General features: G+C 45.1%; 1 protein-coding gene across 1 annotated transcript; it reads right to left on the bottom strand.

The window, feature by feature from the left end:
* Positions 1-11614: 11614 nt before the first annotated feature.
* LOC119394766 (uncharacterized) lies at positions 11615-19799 on the bottom strand. Its single transcript, XM_037662072.2, has 6 exons — positions 19742-19799; positions 16764-16922; positions 15601-15757; positions 14803-15020; positions 13237-13523; positions 11615-11846 (listed from the first exon to the last, which is right to left on the bottom strand). Exons 1-6 carry the CDS (start codon positions 19763-19765, stop codon positions 11615-11617), a joined length of 1077 nt encoding a protein of 358 aa, XP_037518000.1. The 5' UTR covers positions 19766-19799.
* Between the last annotated feature and the right edge of the window lie 321 nt (positions 19800-20120).

Below are 20120 nucleotides of genomic sequence, written 5' to 3'. Positions count from 1 at the left end.
ACCTACGTGAAGTTCAAGCTGCTGGCCACAGCATCCAGCGCTTTCCCTCCGGAACCCTCCATGGCTAGCTTGCCATCACGATACACAGCGGTTTGATAAGGTGGCCACTGAAACAACGGATATTGACTGATCACTTCCGTTTCCATCGATGAATCCCAGATGACCCCAAACAAACGAGGTACACTCCTGATTTCTTCTTCTGTCAGCCAATCAAGGCAGGAAGGAAGAAACAAGCGGAAAGACAGGGAGGTTAGCCAATGCTTAGACGGAATATCTACCCTGTGCTGGGGGAAGGTGTAAGGGCCATAAAAGATGATAGAAGAGAGATCTTACAAAAAAGGCAGAGCAAGAAAAGCAAAAAGAGAGAAAAAAGGAAAGGAGAATCGACACTGCTTAGACTCCGTCCCTGAACCAGTTGTCCACAAGAAGCGCACTAACGTTTCCAAAGCCTTCTCTGCTGCCGGCAGCCAATTAACGTTTCTATATTTGCCAATAATGATCACAGAGAATACGACAAATATTTATTCTAGCGCGCTCTTTATGCAGATAAACTAATCTTCGAAAGCAGGAAGCTCTGAGAGCGCCTTGACGATGAACTCGAAAATTAAAATACGCGATTCAAAAGTCAACATTCAAAAGATACCGCGCGGCTGTAAAGCTCACTGACTTCCTCATCCTACTCAGTATTTATGAAATTAGCGCCATCTAGGACACTGAGAACCCCACTCTAAAAAGATGGCTAACTTCGCCCACACCAGCGATTATACAATATTGATACTGTTCTGAAACCCACACTTACAAGAACAAACAAGACCCTGAGTGCCTTTTGTCGCTGAGGGCCATTCTGAAAATAATCAAAATGTGGTCAATGGTCGCACACTAATACCACATCACTGGAGGCCCAAAGTCGACTCTGAAATCTGAGATCATATGAGATCATATGCCATTGCTTATGATTTCAGTGTTCAATAAGACAGGTATTATTCCGACATGTTAGGTAGAAACTGCACCTACTTCCACCGATTTCTTGCTTCATTAGCTGTGATAACCAAGAAAAGTAGGAGCGTCCCTGAAGGACGATTGCCTCGTTGACACGAGCTGCTGAGGTTATAGTAAGCTATACTAAAAAAAAACACGGTAGCCACAGATTGTCGTGTCGCGGTATGTAAGCCGGACAATACTTAGTGCTTCGTAAGCTTTGTAAAACCAGCTTTCTACACCAATGCCACAGGCATTTCAGACAACAAGCACATTTTATAATTACTGGCAACTGACCATATAGCTATTGTATCGTTAGCATAAGTAACAGAAATTCTTTAGTATAGCTCAGCTCGGTTTACAAAGATAGTACGCAAGGCTATAGTCTTGCCTAACGTCCCTCGCTAGCATCACTATGGTTAGGCAATCAGAATATTTAGAAGCTGTCACAGTAAACAATTTTTAAAAAAGACAGCTGCTCCATAATGCTGGGTCATAATGTGTCAGCCGTACCGCAGTCGTGGCATTTGTAGTAACACTGCTCTTTTTTTTATTAGCGCCGTCGCCTTTGTTGACGTTTACGGCACGCAAGGTCTTTCGTTTACCTGCCCCGCTCCTTTATCTCGTTTAACCCTTTGAGACGCTATGTATACAATTGTGTACAATACTTACTGCTATTTTTATCGACTAGTGGCTTAAGGAAAAGCCAGATACATTGAGCTTTGGATTAATTGAACATCCTGCCCAATAAATTTGTCTCCATTTAACTTCATTTTCCATTGTACTGTTGCGTGCGATCACTTTGCTGAAGGCACTACCATATTTGACGAGTCGTTCCAAGTGCCGCTTCCCGCGACCCATGTCAAAAGTATAATTTTTCTCTCTTCAACATGGACATAACGGAAAACGAATTTGAACTATATTTGAACTATATTTCTAGCCTGAGATTTCACTCTAATTATGCAAAAGCTTCTCGGCGCAGAAGAGCCGAGAAGCTTATCTCATCGGATCCCGAAGTATTTGCCTGGCAATTAGCGGTTCAGCGTACGAAGAATGAACACAAGGCTAATAATCCTAGGCAATCTGGAAAGCTAAGAATAATCAGCTGAACCTTTGCTAACGCTACGTATATCCTGGCATAGCGGAGCTAAGCCACTGCAAGTTTTTTCCTCACAAGGTGATAACTTCGTCGCCAGTATCTATTGCCGGAATTTTGCAAATGGAAAAAAAGGAGCAGTGACGCACGCGTGCGGTAGCTCATTTGGGCAATATTAGTGATAATTTTCACGTGCGGGCCTATCGTGCATGCGCGTAGCGATCTAGTAAAGCCAGTTGACCTGCAGTATATGTAAGGTGCAGTTCGCGTGGATGTATTTGTTTTCTGGCACAACGAGCAAGTCTTGTAGTGGTTTTCTATTACTCCCTTTGTGATTTTTTTCTATTTCAAAAGTTACTGACATATGTTACTGCACCGGTTGTCCACTTGTTAGAGTCAGAGTTGTTTATTTACGGCTCTTAATTTAAAGAAGCTTTAAAGAAACGTCTCCGTGCTCAAATATTGCTTCATTTTCAGTCATAACACACGTAGTCATTCCTCTACATGTGTCCATCACAAAAACAACACATCACTAAATTCCTGATTTTGAAGCAGATGTATGTACTTCTTTATCTCACCGCTTTTGTTAACGAAAAGCGGTGCTCGCGTTAAGTTTTTCTTGTGCTCCGGTTGTTTAATGTGTCGTGGCTTATCAGAGCATAGAAATCCATGCTTTTCTCGGTAACTGTCATCGTGCGGTGTCGTCAAATACCTTAATAACTTCAGAATAGTAACAGCATGAACTAGATGGTGAAAATCCGACCGCCATAGAGATATGGCAATGCATACTTGTTTTGCGGTCTACGCTCCGCCATTCGCATAAACGTTCTCCGGCCGTTCTCCTATATTTGCTTAGAATAAGTCAGGAGCAATAACAAAGTAAGAAACATCTAAGCTTTTCTTGAAATTTGGAACATTTACGAAAGCACACCTTTCAAGTTTATTCGAGCCACATCAGAGTTTACATTACAAAAGTACAGCTTTTAAAGTCATCCGAGCGCCACATCTGAGTTTTGCAACATTTCAATCGGTTGGCATTGTTCTCCACTGAATAACTTGCGTTTAACAAATGCACGCATGGCGTTACAATCGATGAAGGCCGGAATGAACGACGCAATGCATCGAAGTGCAGAAACATTAGCTATAGCATACATGTTAATTAGCTTCAAGTTCAGGGTTAGATGTCAACAAAAGCTCTTGATTTGTGGAAACTGTAACTTGTGTTCCTTTCTCTTGTGTTCGTTCCACTGCACTGCTAAGATGCACATGTTTTCCATAAGCCCAGACTTATGGTTCTAGGCCACCGGCTTTCACGGTAAACGTGAAACTACCATTCGTTGTGATTGCCTCGCACAAGATGAATACGGGCTTCATCATTATAATTAGGAAAATAAAGATTTCATCAGCGACATACTACGTTTATGCACTTCGTTGTCATATCTCCTAGACCATCTGACACGTGTGCTTAAGAAAACAAAAGTCATTGTAGCAGCCTTCAAGATCAGCGCAACGGTCAGATACACATAGGCTCAGTAATGTTATTCTCCGAGACAGTGTAAAAATGGCACAACTTAATCGAATATGAAGCATCTCACGCATAATTGTTTTCAGAAACCACAGTGAGAGCGGCAAACAAAGGTGAAAATAGGAGATCGCTTCATCGGGGTGCGATGGCACTCACAGTTCTTGTCTTACGCTGACGAAACCAAGAACCAATGATGCAGCCGTTACGCACAATTCGGCAGACGCTGTCCTTGGAAAACGAATACCTTGGCGGTTTCAGAGAACAGAAGAAACAAATTAACTTAGAAATAAAGGCAATGTGTACTTTGCGACGTGCATTATGATCAACTGTCTGTAAATGCATGAAATTTACGTGTTTGATGCCAGGGCTCTGGAGACCCCATTTAAAGCAAGTCGAAGGGTTCAACAAGTTGTAGTTTATTTTACAGAAATTACTTGTGATTGCAATGTAAAAAATTCGGCAGAACCACGCATTGCAGCAATCGATTTCATTCGATGCGGTGAGCGAGAAGCTAATTAGGTTGCCATAATTTTATTTTTATTATATTTTTTTTGCTTTGTGACAAGCGTTACGAAGTCGATCGATTTATTTGTGGTAATTTAGAAATTGTGTGCAGAGTTGGGCTTAAGTGCGACGTCGGCTACACTGGCGCCTAAAGGGTAACTCATGGTCCGACGCAACTTCGGCACTCACGTTAGAGCAGAGACGCCAGTTTTGTCGAAACGAAGTGCACACGACGTTGCGATTACGTGCATGTCATACCAAACAATCGTTGACGTATTGCTTCGGAGTCTAGAAACACTATACTACCGCTTGGTGAGTCATATGAGTACATATGTAATGTTATTGCATCGTTAGAGAGCATAACCAACACTGCGACCACAACTCACGTTGCTGCTATGTGACTCCTGTATAGGGTCTCTTTCCTAGGTGGTTTGAAGCACAGGCGCACCTCTGCGGTAGGATAATTGACTGCCACGCAGAATGAATGGCTTCGATTCCTTCTCGAATCGCAATTTTAAATGCGAAGCACTTCTTAGCGAAACCAAGGCACTATGGGCGTTTCTATCTATCTATCTATCTATCTATCTATCTATCTATCTATCTATCTATCTATCTATCTATCTATCTATCTATCTATCTATCTATCTATCTATCTATCTATCTATCTATCTGTCTGTCTGTCTGTCTGTTTGTATCTATCGAGCTATCTATCTATCTTATCTTATCTGTCTGTCTGTCTGTCTGTCTGTCTGTCTGTCTGTCTGTCTGTCTGTCTGTCTGTCTGTCTGTATCTATCGAGCTGTCTATCTATCTTATCTGTCTGTCTGTCTGTCTGTCTGTCTGTCTGTCTGTCTGTCTGTCTGTCTGTCTGTCTGTCTGTCTGTCTGTAGATAGATAGATAGATAGATAGATAGATAGATAGATAGATAGATAGATAGATAGATAGATAGATAGATAGATAGATAGATAGATAGATAGATAGATAGATAGATAGATAGATAGATAGATAGACGGCAGATTTTTCACGAGTTGAAGCTTCACCACAAAGCCTGTGGGCAACGCGCTGCGCAGGCCGCGCCGTGATCTGTAAGAAGCTTCGCGATTGTTTTAGAACGTCCCGTTAAGATTGCGCACCGCACGCGAATGTTCCAGCTTTGTCGAGAGATAACGCCGCCACCAGCGGTATCGCTGGAAAGTTCGATAGCGCCTGTATAAAAGCCGACGCGCTTGACCGCTTGTCAGTTGATGGACGGTCGACGCTCTGTTCGCCGCTATCAGTGTATCGCTGTAGTTTGACTTTCAGTTTCCCGGCCACAAGTTCGGCCAAATAAAGAGTTTCATCTCTGACGTGCTGACCGCTGCCTTCGTCGACGTCACGACCACGTGACAATATCAAAGCAACAGCCGTTTTTGGCGCCGTAGTTGTCCGCCGCAGCCACCACCGATGTCTGTAACCGCTATCGCGCTAAATAAGAAAAAATTAAATTAGAAAAAAATTAGAATTGCATGGCATTTGAATCCGGGCCCTCGGCGTCTCAGTCGCGTATTCTACACAGAGTCATGCGGGTGCTTGGAACTCCTTCGAAAATGACCTATTCAGGTGTTCTGTCGGGCAAGCAATCGCGTCAACACATGTAATATAGCGTGGTAGAAGAGTGAAATAACGACCAGGCACCACACAAAGCGAAATGTGCAGCGAGTCGGTCGTTGAATGCTTCCAACCCATTACAAAGGGTTCAGCCATAATATTTCATCGTCATTAGCCACAGCACAAACAAAATGCACATAGTGACTTTCGCATGTGTAGCAGGCACCGCAGTTCTCCGCAGAATGACGACAAATGGCATAGTGGGTGCTTCCCTACTTCAAGAAAATTACGATGATTTATTGCGTAGGTGTACCACCTTGCATGTGTACATGCATTAGTTGCCCCAAGAGATTCTACAAGGACTCTATTTCTAGAGCCCTTGTGGATTTAAGCCCTTGTAGAGCCCTTGTAGCTTTCGCTGTGACTGTGCTGCGCGTTCCGCGCAGGCCTGGCGTTTTTTGCCTGCGTGATGTCATACATGGTTATGTTATCATTCATGGAGGAAGGAAAAATAAGGAGAGGCCCTGACGTCACATTCGTGAAGCCTCCACATCGCAAACACCCGCATCGCCTCCTAGCGAAGGAGCCTCGAAACATTTCGCGATTTCCGCCGTGTCGTTTGCAAGCGCATGCGCGATTCGAGCCTTATTATTTTTTTTCGCCGTGCAAGGCGGCCCGGCCGCGGCGCAGTCGATTCACGCATGCTGCTTCCTGTGTGTGTTCTTTAGGAAAGCTACGCAATGCCCAGCTGTTGCGTATGGTTGCGTATACCCGGTGCAAATCGCGTGCACTGCGGAAAGTACCGGGTGTCACTTTTCATGTGTACGTACACGTTCGCTTCATTGCTGATCACTGATGCATGGTATTTGCATGCGAAGCTCTCGGATGTGCGCTGTGTTGCTTCTTACTCATTGTGTCAACTCAGAACACACGTGAACTTTTGTTTTTGGCGTCTGACGCGCCGTACATAACATGCGCCGAAGGCATCGTACGTTTTTAGAGGCTGTGTCGTTCAACGAAAGGGCAATAAACTTATGTTGTTGTTATCGGACTACGTGATGTATGTATTGTGCGGTGTGCGCTCGCTGCGTGCTTGTTGTTGTGTGCGTACTGGAATTACAAACTTTACGTGCACGATCGCGTATACAATACAGCGGTGTCCTCTTTTCGACGTGAAGTTAAGTCAACTATAGGTTGGCGTTGCGCCGAATAGCTACGCTCACTCCATATGCACGAACAAAGAACCGCTAATCCGGCAACAGATCGGCAAATCGGGCTACGAGAAAGGGAAGGCCTAACGCCCAGCAGAACGCGTATGTCACTGCTAGGTGCGTTCGAATACGATGATGCAGGGGCTGAACGTTTTTGATCACGGCACGTACCGGCATTCTCTGTTGCACAAAAACGCTCCACGAAGAATTTCAACACGCAGCGCTCGGGCCTGCCACGCACGAACAGCCTGGTAAACGTCTGCTTGCAACATTTTACTGCGTGCGAACCGCACAATACGCGCTAAGTTTACGCCGGGACTACAAATCTGCGCAGAAGCTAACCACCGCGGAGAGCACGCCGCGGGGCGTCTGCTGTTTTGTTTGCCCCATACCGGTTTGTTTGCCCCATAAATCTGACGTCACTTCCGCCACACTTTTCGCAATGCATTGAAATACGATAGGGCCTCTCCTTAGTATTCCTTCCTCCATGTTATCATTTACCCTTTCCCTTTCTCATTTACCTTCTCCTCCCTCTCATTACCCTTTCCCGTCCCTTTGCTATACTAATACATGGCTATGCTATAGATGGCTTGCACCTGACGTCATGGACGCAGCTGCTGAGTGGAACTGGGACTCCACGATGGCGGCTTTGACGACAAACAAGTTGCGTCTACGCGAAAACGACGCGGCAGGAACGTCTCTGTACATGAATAATGAAAGAACGTGCATGTGATGTTTTATAAAATGAATGTGACATCGGAAACGTCGCTCCACCACATGCTGGTGCTCCAACACGGCGCTTTCAGTGAAGTCGGTGCAAGCCATCTATACCTGGTTTTGCCTGCGTGCCGCCAAGCGAAGACATTAAATGACACCATACGACAGCCCGTGCCCCGAAAGTGCTCAGCACTTAATATATTGATTGTAAGGTGGCGAGCTTCACATTCTTGCACTTGCCCTGTCTAGCCTTCACAAGCCAAATTCCTTCCCTGCGTTCTCCCGCATCCGAGCAGGAGGATCACGTGACGCATATGCGCCATCACTTGAGCTCTGTGAGCGACGTCATAGCCCCGAAATTTACTTAGACGCACTCGCTATCGTACTTCGACCCCTCCGTCGTGGAGCGCGACGCCCGTAAGAGAAAGGGCAAACAACGTGACGTCGAGATTTCAGTTCTTTCCGCGAAGCGTAGCGACCTAACTCTTGGCAGACACGATCGTGAGAGCGCAACGCATGCATTGGCTTGTGACCTCAACGTAGCCAGACGTTCGAGGGCACTTTCTGCACCTATATCGAAGCAGACAGTTGTTTTTACGTTTTGCCCACTTCAAAATGCAGCCGCTGTGGCCAAGAATGGAACGCCCGAGCTGGAGCTTAACAGTCCAACTCCTCAACCAGCGAGCTGCCATGTCTGGTGTTTCACAGGCATGAGAAGAAAAAATAACACCTGCTTATTTGCCCCTAAAATGTAATGCTACGTAGCTGTCAATAGAAATTGCCGATTCGGCCGCGGCGGCTGCAATTTGATGGAGGCGTATATGTTTGAAGCCCGTCTACATAGATTTAGGTGCACGTTAAAGAACCCCAGGTGGTCGAAATTTCCGGATCCTTCCACTACGGCGTCCCTCATAATCATATCGCGCTTTTGAAACGTTAAACCCCAAATATTATTAGACGTTGGCGATTATCAAATTTTGACATGATTAACATGCTATCAAAATTTCCATTCATACTGTGGTATATCTGTGCGTCCCCATCTAGCCTCCTTTACGCTACTTTTACTCATCCATAGTGTCCTAAGAAGTGCATCTAGCAGGTGCGCCTGATTCAACCTTGTTAATACGAATCTTAGGGCATTTGTTGATACAATTTCGTCTTTTTCTTCAGGAAGTGCACCTATTCCACTATCGCATATGTATGTGATGTCCCTAACTCTGTTCACGCCATCTTGCATCCTGAGTTGCGCATTAAAACAGGCACACCTCGATATCGAATTCTCAGATCACTACTTACCTTTGTCGACAGACTTCATCGACGTCACTGTACCACTTCCGGTGGACGTCTAATCACCAAACTACAAAAATCCGAGTGATTATCACCAATTCCTTCACCTGGTAAGCAGCAACAAGCGCCATTGCGAGACCGGCACTCTATCCAGCCAGGCAGAGCGCTTTATGCACACACCCTCCGAAGATTTTATTTCCTGTCAGCAACTGGGGAAGAAACTTCGCAACCTAAAATGACCAAAAAGGGTCATCAATCACTTGACGCACCGAGTGGCAGAACAAGACCGAATTGACACTTTAAATGGCAGCAAGAAGTCGAGTCGGTCCGAACGTGCTATTTTGATACTTGCACACTCCGCTCGCATCCCGAAATTTTCACCGAATATTTCGTAAACATGAAAACATTTTGATCCAAAGCAACAGGTCTAAGAACGACTTTCCTGAGCCATCCCGGGTTGTGTACAGGCGCTCTATAAATATTGGTGGCATACCTATGTCTTCAAAAATCACCGCTTACAGCCCTGTTCTCATTCGCACTCAACGGCAGTTTTGATTGCGGTCGATCTCACGTAATGTACTTGCTTAAGTGTGGCACTTGTCACATGCTATACTTAAGCAAGACTGAAACAACTTTTAGGATGCGTTTTAGCAATCACAAATCGTATGCTGAATCTCAACCAAACCTTCCACTTTCAAGACTTGTAAACATTCCTGGTAACCTATCTAACAGTCTAAAAGTAACGATAATCGAATTTGCATTCCCTTCCAGCCATGACCGCGAGCTTCACGATTCCTATATTATTCAGAAATTTAACATTGTCTCGTCTGGAATCAAGGAAAGAAAAGGAAAACGAACCTGTCTATCTTTAGATCAAGCGCAATGATACACGCGCGGCAGGCCCGTAGCAAGCGAGGGACCCTAGCCCCCCCCCCCCCCCCCGCCCCATTTTGATCAAATGGGGTGTTTAATGAACATAGGTGTTTTCAAGGCCTTCAGCAAGCGGGCCCTCCCATGCCTGACGCACGGTGTAACATCTGATGTTCATCGTCCTACGCTTTATTATATCTCTTCTAGCCCAAGTGGCTCGACTTGCATACGTATCATCTATATTGCGACTACATTTTATCCTGTTTTAGATAATACGAGATTGCACTGTCATGTGTTCTCATTGTGCCTACGCAACCGTACATACGTACGTCGTTCTGTTTTCACTATGATTAATCACTTTGACCAGTCAAATTTATTGGAGAGTCCTTTTTCTACTCGGTGTTATACGCATCTCCGCATCTCATTTTCAATGGATTACTGTATATCAAAATCTCGTCATTTATGAATGTTTGTGATGTGTAGTGTTATAATAAGCGCAGATAGTTTGCCCCTGTTCTATAAAGGTGCTTCTGAAATCATGTATCAATTGTTGATTAATACGTATTCTGCTTTTATTGCGATAGCAATCATATGGGCTGTCTCGGCTGGTTTTTGCCGTTCTTGTCGCCGCTGTCATGCACCGTATATGTATAAGTATGCATATATATACAAAAGTCCCAAACAAAAATAATTCAGAAAAATGCTTCCGAGGCAGGGAATCAAACCAGCAACCTCTCGCTTCGCAGCGCGTGGCGCTAGCCATTACGCCACAAAGAGCAGATCCTTCAGGTAGCTAACGGCGAGCGTTATATACATACCCTTTACCGCTGGCAGGACTCCGAGACGGCAGGCGCTTATCAGAGTTTCTTCACTACCAGCGAGATGGCGCGAGGAGCGAAACGGGCGTAGGGAGCTTTCATGTGCGCGCCTCTGACGGAGGCACGGAGGCGCGCACATGAAGGCTCCCTAAACGGGTGCATTTAAAAATCGTCGGCAAGATGGATCGCTTCTTCTAATATTTGCACATGGAGAACCTTGCCCTTCCGCTGTCTGCTCGCGCGGTATACTCGCGGACAACTTTTCTTGGCAATGAAGGGAAAGCTACGGGGCGGAGCTCTGCACAAGTACTGCTACGCGACGTAGTCCGGTTTGGCGCGCGTCTTGTAACGCCGTGGAAAGTGATGGCTAGCGTTGTGTTTCGACGCAAACGCTGCTTAGCGTCTAAGGTACGGGTAAAAGGCGCGACTTTATCACGCGCGCAAAAACGCAAAGTGAGAACGTATAAACTGAACGAAATACATATATCTCGCTTGTGAGCGCTGCGTTCCGTCTCAAGAAGCTACATGTAGAAAATGAAGGAGTAGTTTATATATCTCAGGCAGAAAATGCGGACGCAATTGTGGGACTACATTCATTAGCGGTAGGATACATGCATTATGGCTCTTTAACCTTCGCTTCTTTGCCAAGAAAAGTTGTCCGCGAGTATAGATGCTGTCGGGGGGCAGATGTTTATGCAGCGTAGCAGCGCGTCCATCACGGGCCGCTTTTTTTGCTATCGCCTTCATTGCTTCGCCCTTGCGGCGAAACTGTGACTTTTTTAAAATGCCGCTAACAGCTGCGTACACTTCCACACGTTCAACGAATACCAAGGCTAACATTGTCGATACACATGTCTATTTGTTTAATCATTGTAAAACGAAGCGTTTTTCACTCGGGCAAGTGTTCTCGCAATGTGCTTCTAGATAAGTGTGCGTTAAAGTACGAGTGCTCATGGTGGTTCGTATCTAAGTGAAAGGAATTCGTTGTGTATACAATGTCGAGCATCATCTTGGGCTAGATCATCGTCTCTTGGCGTGATGACCTTGCAGCAGTCTTGAGCAAATAAGCTCTCCAAGCAAAGCGCAGAAAGCCATGGCACACATGATGCCCCAGAGGAGGAAAAATGGCACAGTGTCATCCAAGCTAATGCTGTCCACAGCAATATTCCGTGTCTGGATGCAGCGCTGCCAGTTTCCCTTGCTATCAGCCAGCCACTTGGGCATCAGACCCGTCTCCATGACCCGCCGGTACCTGCAGAAATTCCGAGTCACGGTGCAGCAGCTGTGAGTGTGTCATCCCGCGGTATTCACAGCTCGGCACGTCCATATGGAATGACCATGTATGAAGAAAAGCTTATGACAATTCCTGCTTAACCAGTTACGTGCGAAAAGGTGGTGCAGTATTCCCGTGCCCTTTTCGAAAAAAAGAACGTTCACCTACGGTAACGGCACTCCCTAAAAATAACTGCTGGGGTCTAAGTGCCGAAACCGCAATATGATTATCAGGCACGCCGTAGTGAAGGGCTTCGGAAATTTCGATCACCTGGGGTTCTTTCACGTGCACTGCTGGCACTGCACAGTACATAGGCCACTAGTATTTGGTCTCGATCGAAAATGGAACCATCGCGGCCGGGATCGAACTAAGGTTTTTCAGGTTAGCAGCCGAGCAATGTTCATCCAAATCAGGCTTTTGTGGAACGCGTCCTTGCAGAGGCGGCGAGTTTGATCGTGCAGCAAGGGTGCTTTTGCCATTGCGTCGGTGAGGGTCAGCGCAGACTCCTAGGCCGCCATTTTGAATTTGTGGCCGGATGTTTACACCACGTGGTTTAAATGCTATTGAAGCCAAATCACGGCTTACGGTGAAGTGAAAAAGCGTTCCGCCACAAAGCTATCGCGTGGTGATAGAGTTGGTCTGCGACGAATCGGGCTCGCCGCCTGACTTTCCACTCACTTAGGCTGCGAAGCGATCGGATTACTAGGAAATTTTCCCGCATTCCCCTCTTCCGAGGGGAAGTGTAAATGCGCCGATGCGTGGTGTCTTGCTCCAGGGTCTGTATTTTCGCATAAAAGCACACTGCCGGCAGCAGTGTGATTTCCCTTCCGTTGTCATTATCTTTCAAGTTGCCTCTGTATTGCTATTGCTTCAACGCTGATCTAAGGAAGCCGTCCAATGAAGGGGCACATCATGGTAAAAAGAGATATGTCTGAGGCGTTGTGTTCTAAAATATTCAATGAGCCTCAAGCCAGCTGATGGTATCTTTCCTCTAAGCTGTTATAGTATGTAGTATCTGCGAAAGCACTTGATGCGTACCCACATACCTGAGGCGTGAAGGGTGTGATAATTCTGACCAGGTTGCTCAGCGGACGGAATCACTTCCCACTAATACGCATGCATAGAAGGTTGCGCATATCTCACCGTTAATATATAAAATATATTCTGTGATGCACCTGCTATGTGCTTCTCCTACACTGTTGTTCCTGCTGGCTGTTTTATTTTATTCGCAAGAGGGCGGCAGAATAGATGAGCGTAACAACGCCGTGAGGTTATTCGGAAGTTGTACGCATTTGAATTGGCGCAACTACAAGCAATGCATTAACACTCAATGCATCAACCTTACTGACAGAGCTGATTAGGGACTCACTTGTCGAACAGCTTCCGAAAGAAGCGCTCATCGATGCTGCGAGAGAAGACGTAGCCAAACGGAGAACTCTCGAGTGGCTGGCTGGCCACCACAAAGGTGCGTACGTTTCGGCGTTCACAGAAGCCGGTCACCTGAAGCAGGATTGAGCCGTGGTCGGCGAGCACCACTGCGCGGCGGGCAGCCACCTGTGCCATCATGGAGTCCGTGAAGAGTCCCGAAACTGGAGGCATTGCTCCTCGACTTCTTGACCTCTCCCACACCTGTTTCACTGCCAATGAACGGCTGTGCTGCAGAATGCAGAAAAGGCAATTTGTGTCTGGGAGAGGTGGTTGAGCGCCGGGCACGGGATTACAATTGTTCGCCAGTTCGAGTACAAACGTTATTTATTAGAGCAGCCCTTCATCAGGCTCCACAGAAAATTTTTTATTACCCCCGAAATGGTAAGGTGCGGTACTAAAAGCGTTTTACTTCAAAACGCGTTCTAATTGTTCATTATTTGAGGATAAAGGCAAAAAAAAGTAGTGGCTTTCGTTACTAAATTAGGCGAGCTTCCCTGCCCGAAATGGGCATTTCTTTCGTTTGTATCAGCCAGCGTCGGAAAGCGACGTTCCTTACCTGCCTTATCATAGGTTTCAATTTGAAAACTGTCATGTTTAAATCATGAACCCCGCCTTCTCCCGTCTTTACTACGGAGCGCACTTTTAGTGAAGACGTGTACCCCGCAGTCTGAATTCGACGAGTGGCAATTCTGCAGGAGGTTTTACGTAGCTGCACGTACGTGGAACACACCGGCTGTCTGACTAGAAGAGTGGCTCTCTAGGGAGCTTGGCTACGTGGTCTCTCCTTTTGGAACCACGCAGTCGACTATTAGTGTACAAACGTGACTGCGATATTTCAGTCTAAGCACGGTGCTTGCCTCTTTGCAATACAGTAAAACTTGCGCCCGGTTGCCTTAAACACTTCTAAAAAGTGCTATTTTCGCATTAAGAAAGTTTTGTGGTATGGAACAACTTTGCCCAACTATCCGCTGTGTAAATCAACAGTGAAGGGCAAGAGATCGCAAGACCAAACTTTGATGAGGCTATATTTTTGTGCTCGCAGTTCTGTAGTTTCCGCTGTTTTTATGGCCACAAGCTACGACTAACTCGCTAGAATCTATGGTTCACATTCAGGCAGCGAGTATTGCTACACATCTGGCTATTGTGCGCGCTTCCGCGTTATTCCTATAATTTATTGACTGCTCCAGCGCACTAAGAGACAGATAACTAGATATTTGGATAATATCCATCTCATATTGTAGCTCTTTACGCGTGCACGTAACACCACCACATGTTTACTGCGGCTAATAATCCTTCGCGTTTTAAGTTAACTTCGGCGTCCTTGAGTATAGCGGTAACAAGCAGAAACTGACAATTATTACATAGCGTTCGCGGCTCTTCAACGAACACTAGGGACCTTCTTCTTCCTGATCCAGATTAGCCTTTCGGTCTAAGCCTCAGTTATGTGCCGTTTATCTTACATAGCAAGAAGCAAAAAAGTGGGCCTAGCGTAGTGTGGCATACTTACCCGCGCAAATGTCTCGTAGTAATTTCCTGATGGTATGACAGGCGTGAGATAGGGCCTTGCTGCAAGGTCGTCGACACTGTCGACATCTGGCTTGAAGGTGGATACAGCTTGTTTAGACTTCAGCAGACTTCCGAACGAGTTGGCCAGCACGACGACAGTCAACAGCCACGCGACCATAAGCAGTTTCTGTGATGCGAGCACATAGCGTCTTGGCGAGCCTGAAAAAAAAAAAGAAAGAGGTATAAATCTTCATGCGCAGTATTGACCCTTCACTATCACACATGAAAAAAGCAACTGGCCCAGTACTATTTTTTTCTATCGCCCCTCACCCTCGCAATTTCAAACATATTGCGATCATTATACTTCTTTTTACTGCATAGCCATGTAGTTTAAGTTCCTCACTTCAACTTTGTGCGGGCATTACGTGCCCTTCTGAACCCAGCTAACGCTCTCAAAATGCGCAAAACGCACTTAAGCAGAACGCATGCACTAAGATCCATATAATTACTTTTAAGTTTCCCTACGACTTCATTTTATGTTCCTATTATAAGTGATTCTAAGTCGAAGAACGCCAGACTTCCTGTTTTACCTATAAGAAGGAAAATTCCATTACACACCCTTGATGTTTTTCTATAATATATATAATATAGCAGCTGTTTCGGACTGAGGCATCACCCAAAGCTCAGTTTTGAGATAGTACGGTCTTCTGGCATTTGCTGTGACAAGTGAAATTTGCAAAGCTCATTGCTGTGGAATAACGCAGTGCCATATGGCGGTAGAGCGTATCAGATGACGTACTTTCAGCGAATAGCAGGCCAAAGAGGTCCCAGCCGTGTCCGTAGGCACTGCCGAGAAGGCTGCAGTACTTTCTGCTTCGAGTTAACGCCGTCTTCCATTCGCCTAGGGCTGCCAGGCAGGAAAGGCAGATGAGGCACGCGAATACGGCGATCCACACCTTGGAATAGACAACCAAGAAAAGAAAAAAATATTCTCACGTATAGTTTATGTAAATTTTGCAGTTAGGTACGCCGGCCTTAATCTCACTATTATTCGATCATTACAATGTTATTGGAGGTCAGGACAGCCACGATGTCTGTCTTTAATACAGGTCCGTCTAATTTGGTATATCGCCAATTTATTATACCAGAAAAAACACTGAAATATCAGTTGTAATATCTCAAGGCTAGTCACTTGTTTCCTGAAAACTTTACATGGTATTTGCGTAAAAGTTGTCAAGACACTTCTGTCTCGTCACACTATGGGCGCATCATTGAAAAAATCTACTTTCAAGTACGTACACGCATGTTCTTGGATAGTCGACACTTAACTTGAAAGCCATGTGCTTTTTTCGCTGGAATACCGGCTGTGTACTGACTTACTCAGCCGATAATGTCGAACATGAGTAACATTTTCTCGAATGGCCCAATTTGCCTTAACAGATCGCAGCGATTAGTTTCAGAACATGCTTCGTTCACTACTTTTTTTTTCAAGGTGTGTCGAGTTCATGACGCGGCGACATTAAAGACGTCAAAATTTTACTAATGACAAGTGACATTCACTCAAGACCGAACAGGCATGACTGATTACAGGAAACAAATAACGTGACCCGCTAGTACCTGCATTTCTTCGTTTAAATTTCTCCGCCCACCATCCATCATATTGATCTGTCTTTTTTTTAGTTTTTACATGTAATTTGCTATATCTTTCGGGAATGTTTATTGCTCGTAGTCTCACAGCCCTTACGTTTCTTACCGCATCCCTTAGCATCTGTCGATCTGTCTGTGGAAATGTCTGTCAATACATCAGCAAGTGCCATCCTACACAACAGTACAAATTGAAGATAAAAAACACTCTGCACATACTCATCACCGGACGAATAATGAGCTTGTGCGCTTTGCATCACGTTTCTTCTTTTAATTTCGGCCGACTAGAACAAACATAATTTCCTGTTGTATTCTCACCTCAGCATCAAAAGCACGAATGTAGCTGAAAGCGTCAAATTGATTTGGAGACGCACTTGAAAGCATGCTGAAGTCGATGGTGTCAATGCAGGGACCAAAGCGCACGACGCTGTGCCGTTCGTAGGTTAATGCCATCATAGACATGCCGGCATCCGCTTCCTGCATATTTTGAAGCCACAACGTAACGCCCACTACGGTTTAATATGTGAACAAGCTCACAAGTGAGCAAGACAATGCATGCACTGGACGTAGGTTATTGTGCCTTTAGAAATATAATCATATAGTTAACAAGTTATGCACTTTATCATTTATTTATATATATCACACTGCAGTCCTCGCGGCCTAAGCAGGAGGCACAAAGTTCACCTTGTACAAAAGGTTAGCTCCGTTATATAGCCTCGCAAGAAAATTTAATTGTAAGAAATACGAACACAGCAAAAAGAAAACTAATTGCTATATATATAGTCAATAAGAACGAAACCTTCAGGTGGTTTCACGGAATTAAGAAAATGTAGAGATATGTAATTCCACTATTCAATGGTTCTAGAAAAAAAAAGGTCGCGGTTAGCTTTGCAGGGCGTTGCTGTTGCAAGGATAAAGCCACAGCGGAGCAGTATTATCTGTTATTGGATCATTTTGCTAAGGTTTTGGTATAGTTTTGCTGTAGGTTTTCTAGGTTATGCTATATCAAGTCCTGCTAAGTTGGGCTAGTCATATCAAGCTTTACCGTTACATTGGCTATGCTATATAAAGCTAGACAATGTTCATCCCTCATTCACCCTCCTTATACAAGATTCATCGCAGTGTTTGCCCATGTTTATCAAAGTGCACTTACAAGCTAAACTAAGCTTGAACTCCGCAACTCAACTTCAAAGCCCATTCGCTGCCTTTGCAAGGGTTGTGCCTAGTTTTCACAGCGTCAGGCAAAGGCCAAACCCAGCTTTTAAAAACAAGTCAAGCAAAGGCCAAGCCCAGCTTTCACAAAGGTATGTAAGTGTTATCGGCCCCCAAAGTCCTAGCGCTCCGTCTCTGGCTAGATTACCTCTGGAACACCTACCATGCTCTGGAACGTCAATGTAACTGTTTTGTGAGCGTCCTAACACTCCGTCTCTGGGAACACCTTTCGCGCCAACATACGCCAACATTTTTGTAGGATAGTTAGAATCAGAGCTGCTGAAATCACGTCCGGCAAAGCCTTCCACCTATCTGCGTTACATAGACGACGTATTTATCATATGGGAACATGGCGTAAGCGCACTAAACGCATTCATTGAGTACTTTAACAAGTTTCACTCGAGCATTAAATTTACCGCGTACCATTATTCCAGTGAAATTAACTTCCTAGACACGTCGATATCCATTGAAACAGGAAAATTAAAGACGACGCTTTACAAAAAACCAACAGACAACCAACAATACCTAGATCACATTAGTCATCACCCGCGACACTACAAACAAGAGATATTTGTCGGGCAGGCGAGGCAGGCGAGGCGAGGGCAGGCGAGGGCAGGCGAGGCGTCGGGCAGGCGAGGCGTGTCGGGCAGGCGAGGCGATCTGCAGCGACGCCGGTGGCTACGTTCACCACTTAAGCAACCTAAAGGAAACACTATAGTTGAAAGAAATTACCCTCAAGATGCTCTAAACAAGGTCTAAAACGAAGCATGACAACTAGATAGGAAATCAACACTAGCTAAAAGAGCTTCCGTAGCACAGCCCAACCAGCCGCCAACATTAATAACCAAATACTGAAATACGCTCCCAAAAAAAAATAATCTCCTCCGTAAGTATTATCTAATACTGGCAAGCAACGAGCGCCTTAGAAAAGCGTTTTTCGAAGTACCAAAGGTCATGTATCGCCGCAATACGAATTTTAAATACATGTTAGTGCATGCAACAGTAAACCCTCATTCAACTGCCCAGGTAACACCTCGTTCTCGTCTAAGATGTAAGACACGTACACCTTCAAGATGACGTTATAGTTAAAAGCAGCGGAATTGATAACGTCGATAATATAAAATCTAGTTTTACATGCACTAGTTCAAACGTTATCTACATGATCTACGCGTCTCGAGCATTTTCGCCTCCTTCGAAAATGTGGCCGCCGCGGCCGGGCTTCGATCATATTGTCACAAACGGCACATTGGCCAAACGGGGCAGCCTGTTAATGTTAGATTAAACGGGTATTGCGCAGACACGGCGAAGAAATTAGCGAAAGCAGTGGCACAGCATTTTAATGCAGCAGGCCACAACTTGGATGATCTAGACTTTGCATACTTCAGTCAAACTTCCGGTCCCCAAGAGATAGAAAATACATTTTTGACAAGTTCAATACACTCCAGCCAGCAGGTATTAACGTTTCCAAAGGGGCTCTTGAATCCATCCGATATGGTACATACACAACGAAAATCAGTGAGACCTAAGCCCTTCTGCTAGGAATTTCTAACCTACTATTGTTAAGTGGTGCTTCCTGTGACAACCATTATTCAGCGAAACGTATGCCTCCCCTCCCCCCGGTTTCTCTTGGTCTTTTTTTCTTGGCACGGAATACCCATTTTCGTCTAATTCACCCAATTCGTCACGGCGACCTCTCCCCCACCCCATCCCACTTTCCAAATCGCCCTCCCCTTCTCCCTTGTGGTGGAGAGTGCATGAAGCATATACACACGAGCGCTAAGGAAATCAGTTGCAGCCTTGAAGAAGACAAGTCAACATGTCTAAACGTCGGCTAAAGTACCCGCCCACTGTTTACGGATTTTTTCATCGATATCTTACAAAGACATTCCCGCGCTTAGGCGAACTATAGACTAGTCTTTAAGCTGTATCAGTGATCATGTCCAACGAAGCTGGCTTAACAGACCGCAAACTTCAAAACTTGATAATCTTGTGCTATAATGGTGAAGTATGTTAGAGCTTCAAGCCACGTGCCACAAGAGTTCAGAAATAATGCACTCAAAATATAAGCGCAGATGAGTGGTTACCCCTCTGTGTACAGCTCCGACCATTCCAGTCCACGAACCATTCGACAAACGAACACCATAGTCACTTGCTCTTGTGAGTGTGTATCTGGAAGAAAAGAAGCCTTTATATGCTTTGTTTTGCCAATAAATGGGGTGCTACATTGGATGAAGTCTACAGCTTATAACTGTGCATATGTGTCTATTACAGTTATAAGGTCTAGTCAAATGGAAAAATGAAAAGGAGACAGAGTTTCAGAATCGGATTTTTTTTTCAAAAATATTTCACAAGCTTTCATACAACAATCCTTCACGCTGTGTGGCCAGGTACCATTGTGTTTTTGTTTTGTAAGTTTCACTCTCCAAAAAATGCACACGAGAATAGCGACAGGTATCTACGGTG

The sequence above is a fragment of the Rhipicephalus sanguineus genome, chromosome 5 (assembly GCF_013339695.2).
Source record: "Rhipicephalus sanguineus isolate Rsan-2018 chromosome 5, BIME_Rsan_1.4, whole genome shotgun sequence".
Taxonomy (NCBI): Eukaryota; Metazoa; Arthropoda; class Arachnida; order Ixodida; family Ixodidae; genus Rhipicephalus; species Rhipicephalus sanguineus.
The sequence above is the reverse complement of the archived record's forward strand: the minus strand, read 5'-3'. Positions and strand labels throughout refer to the sequence as shown.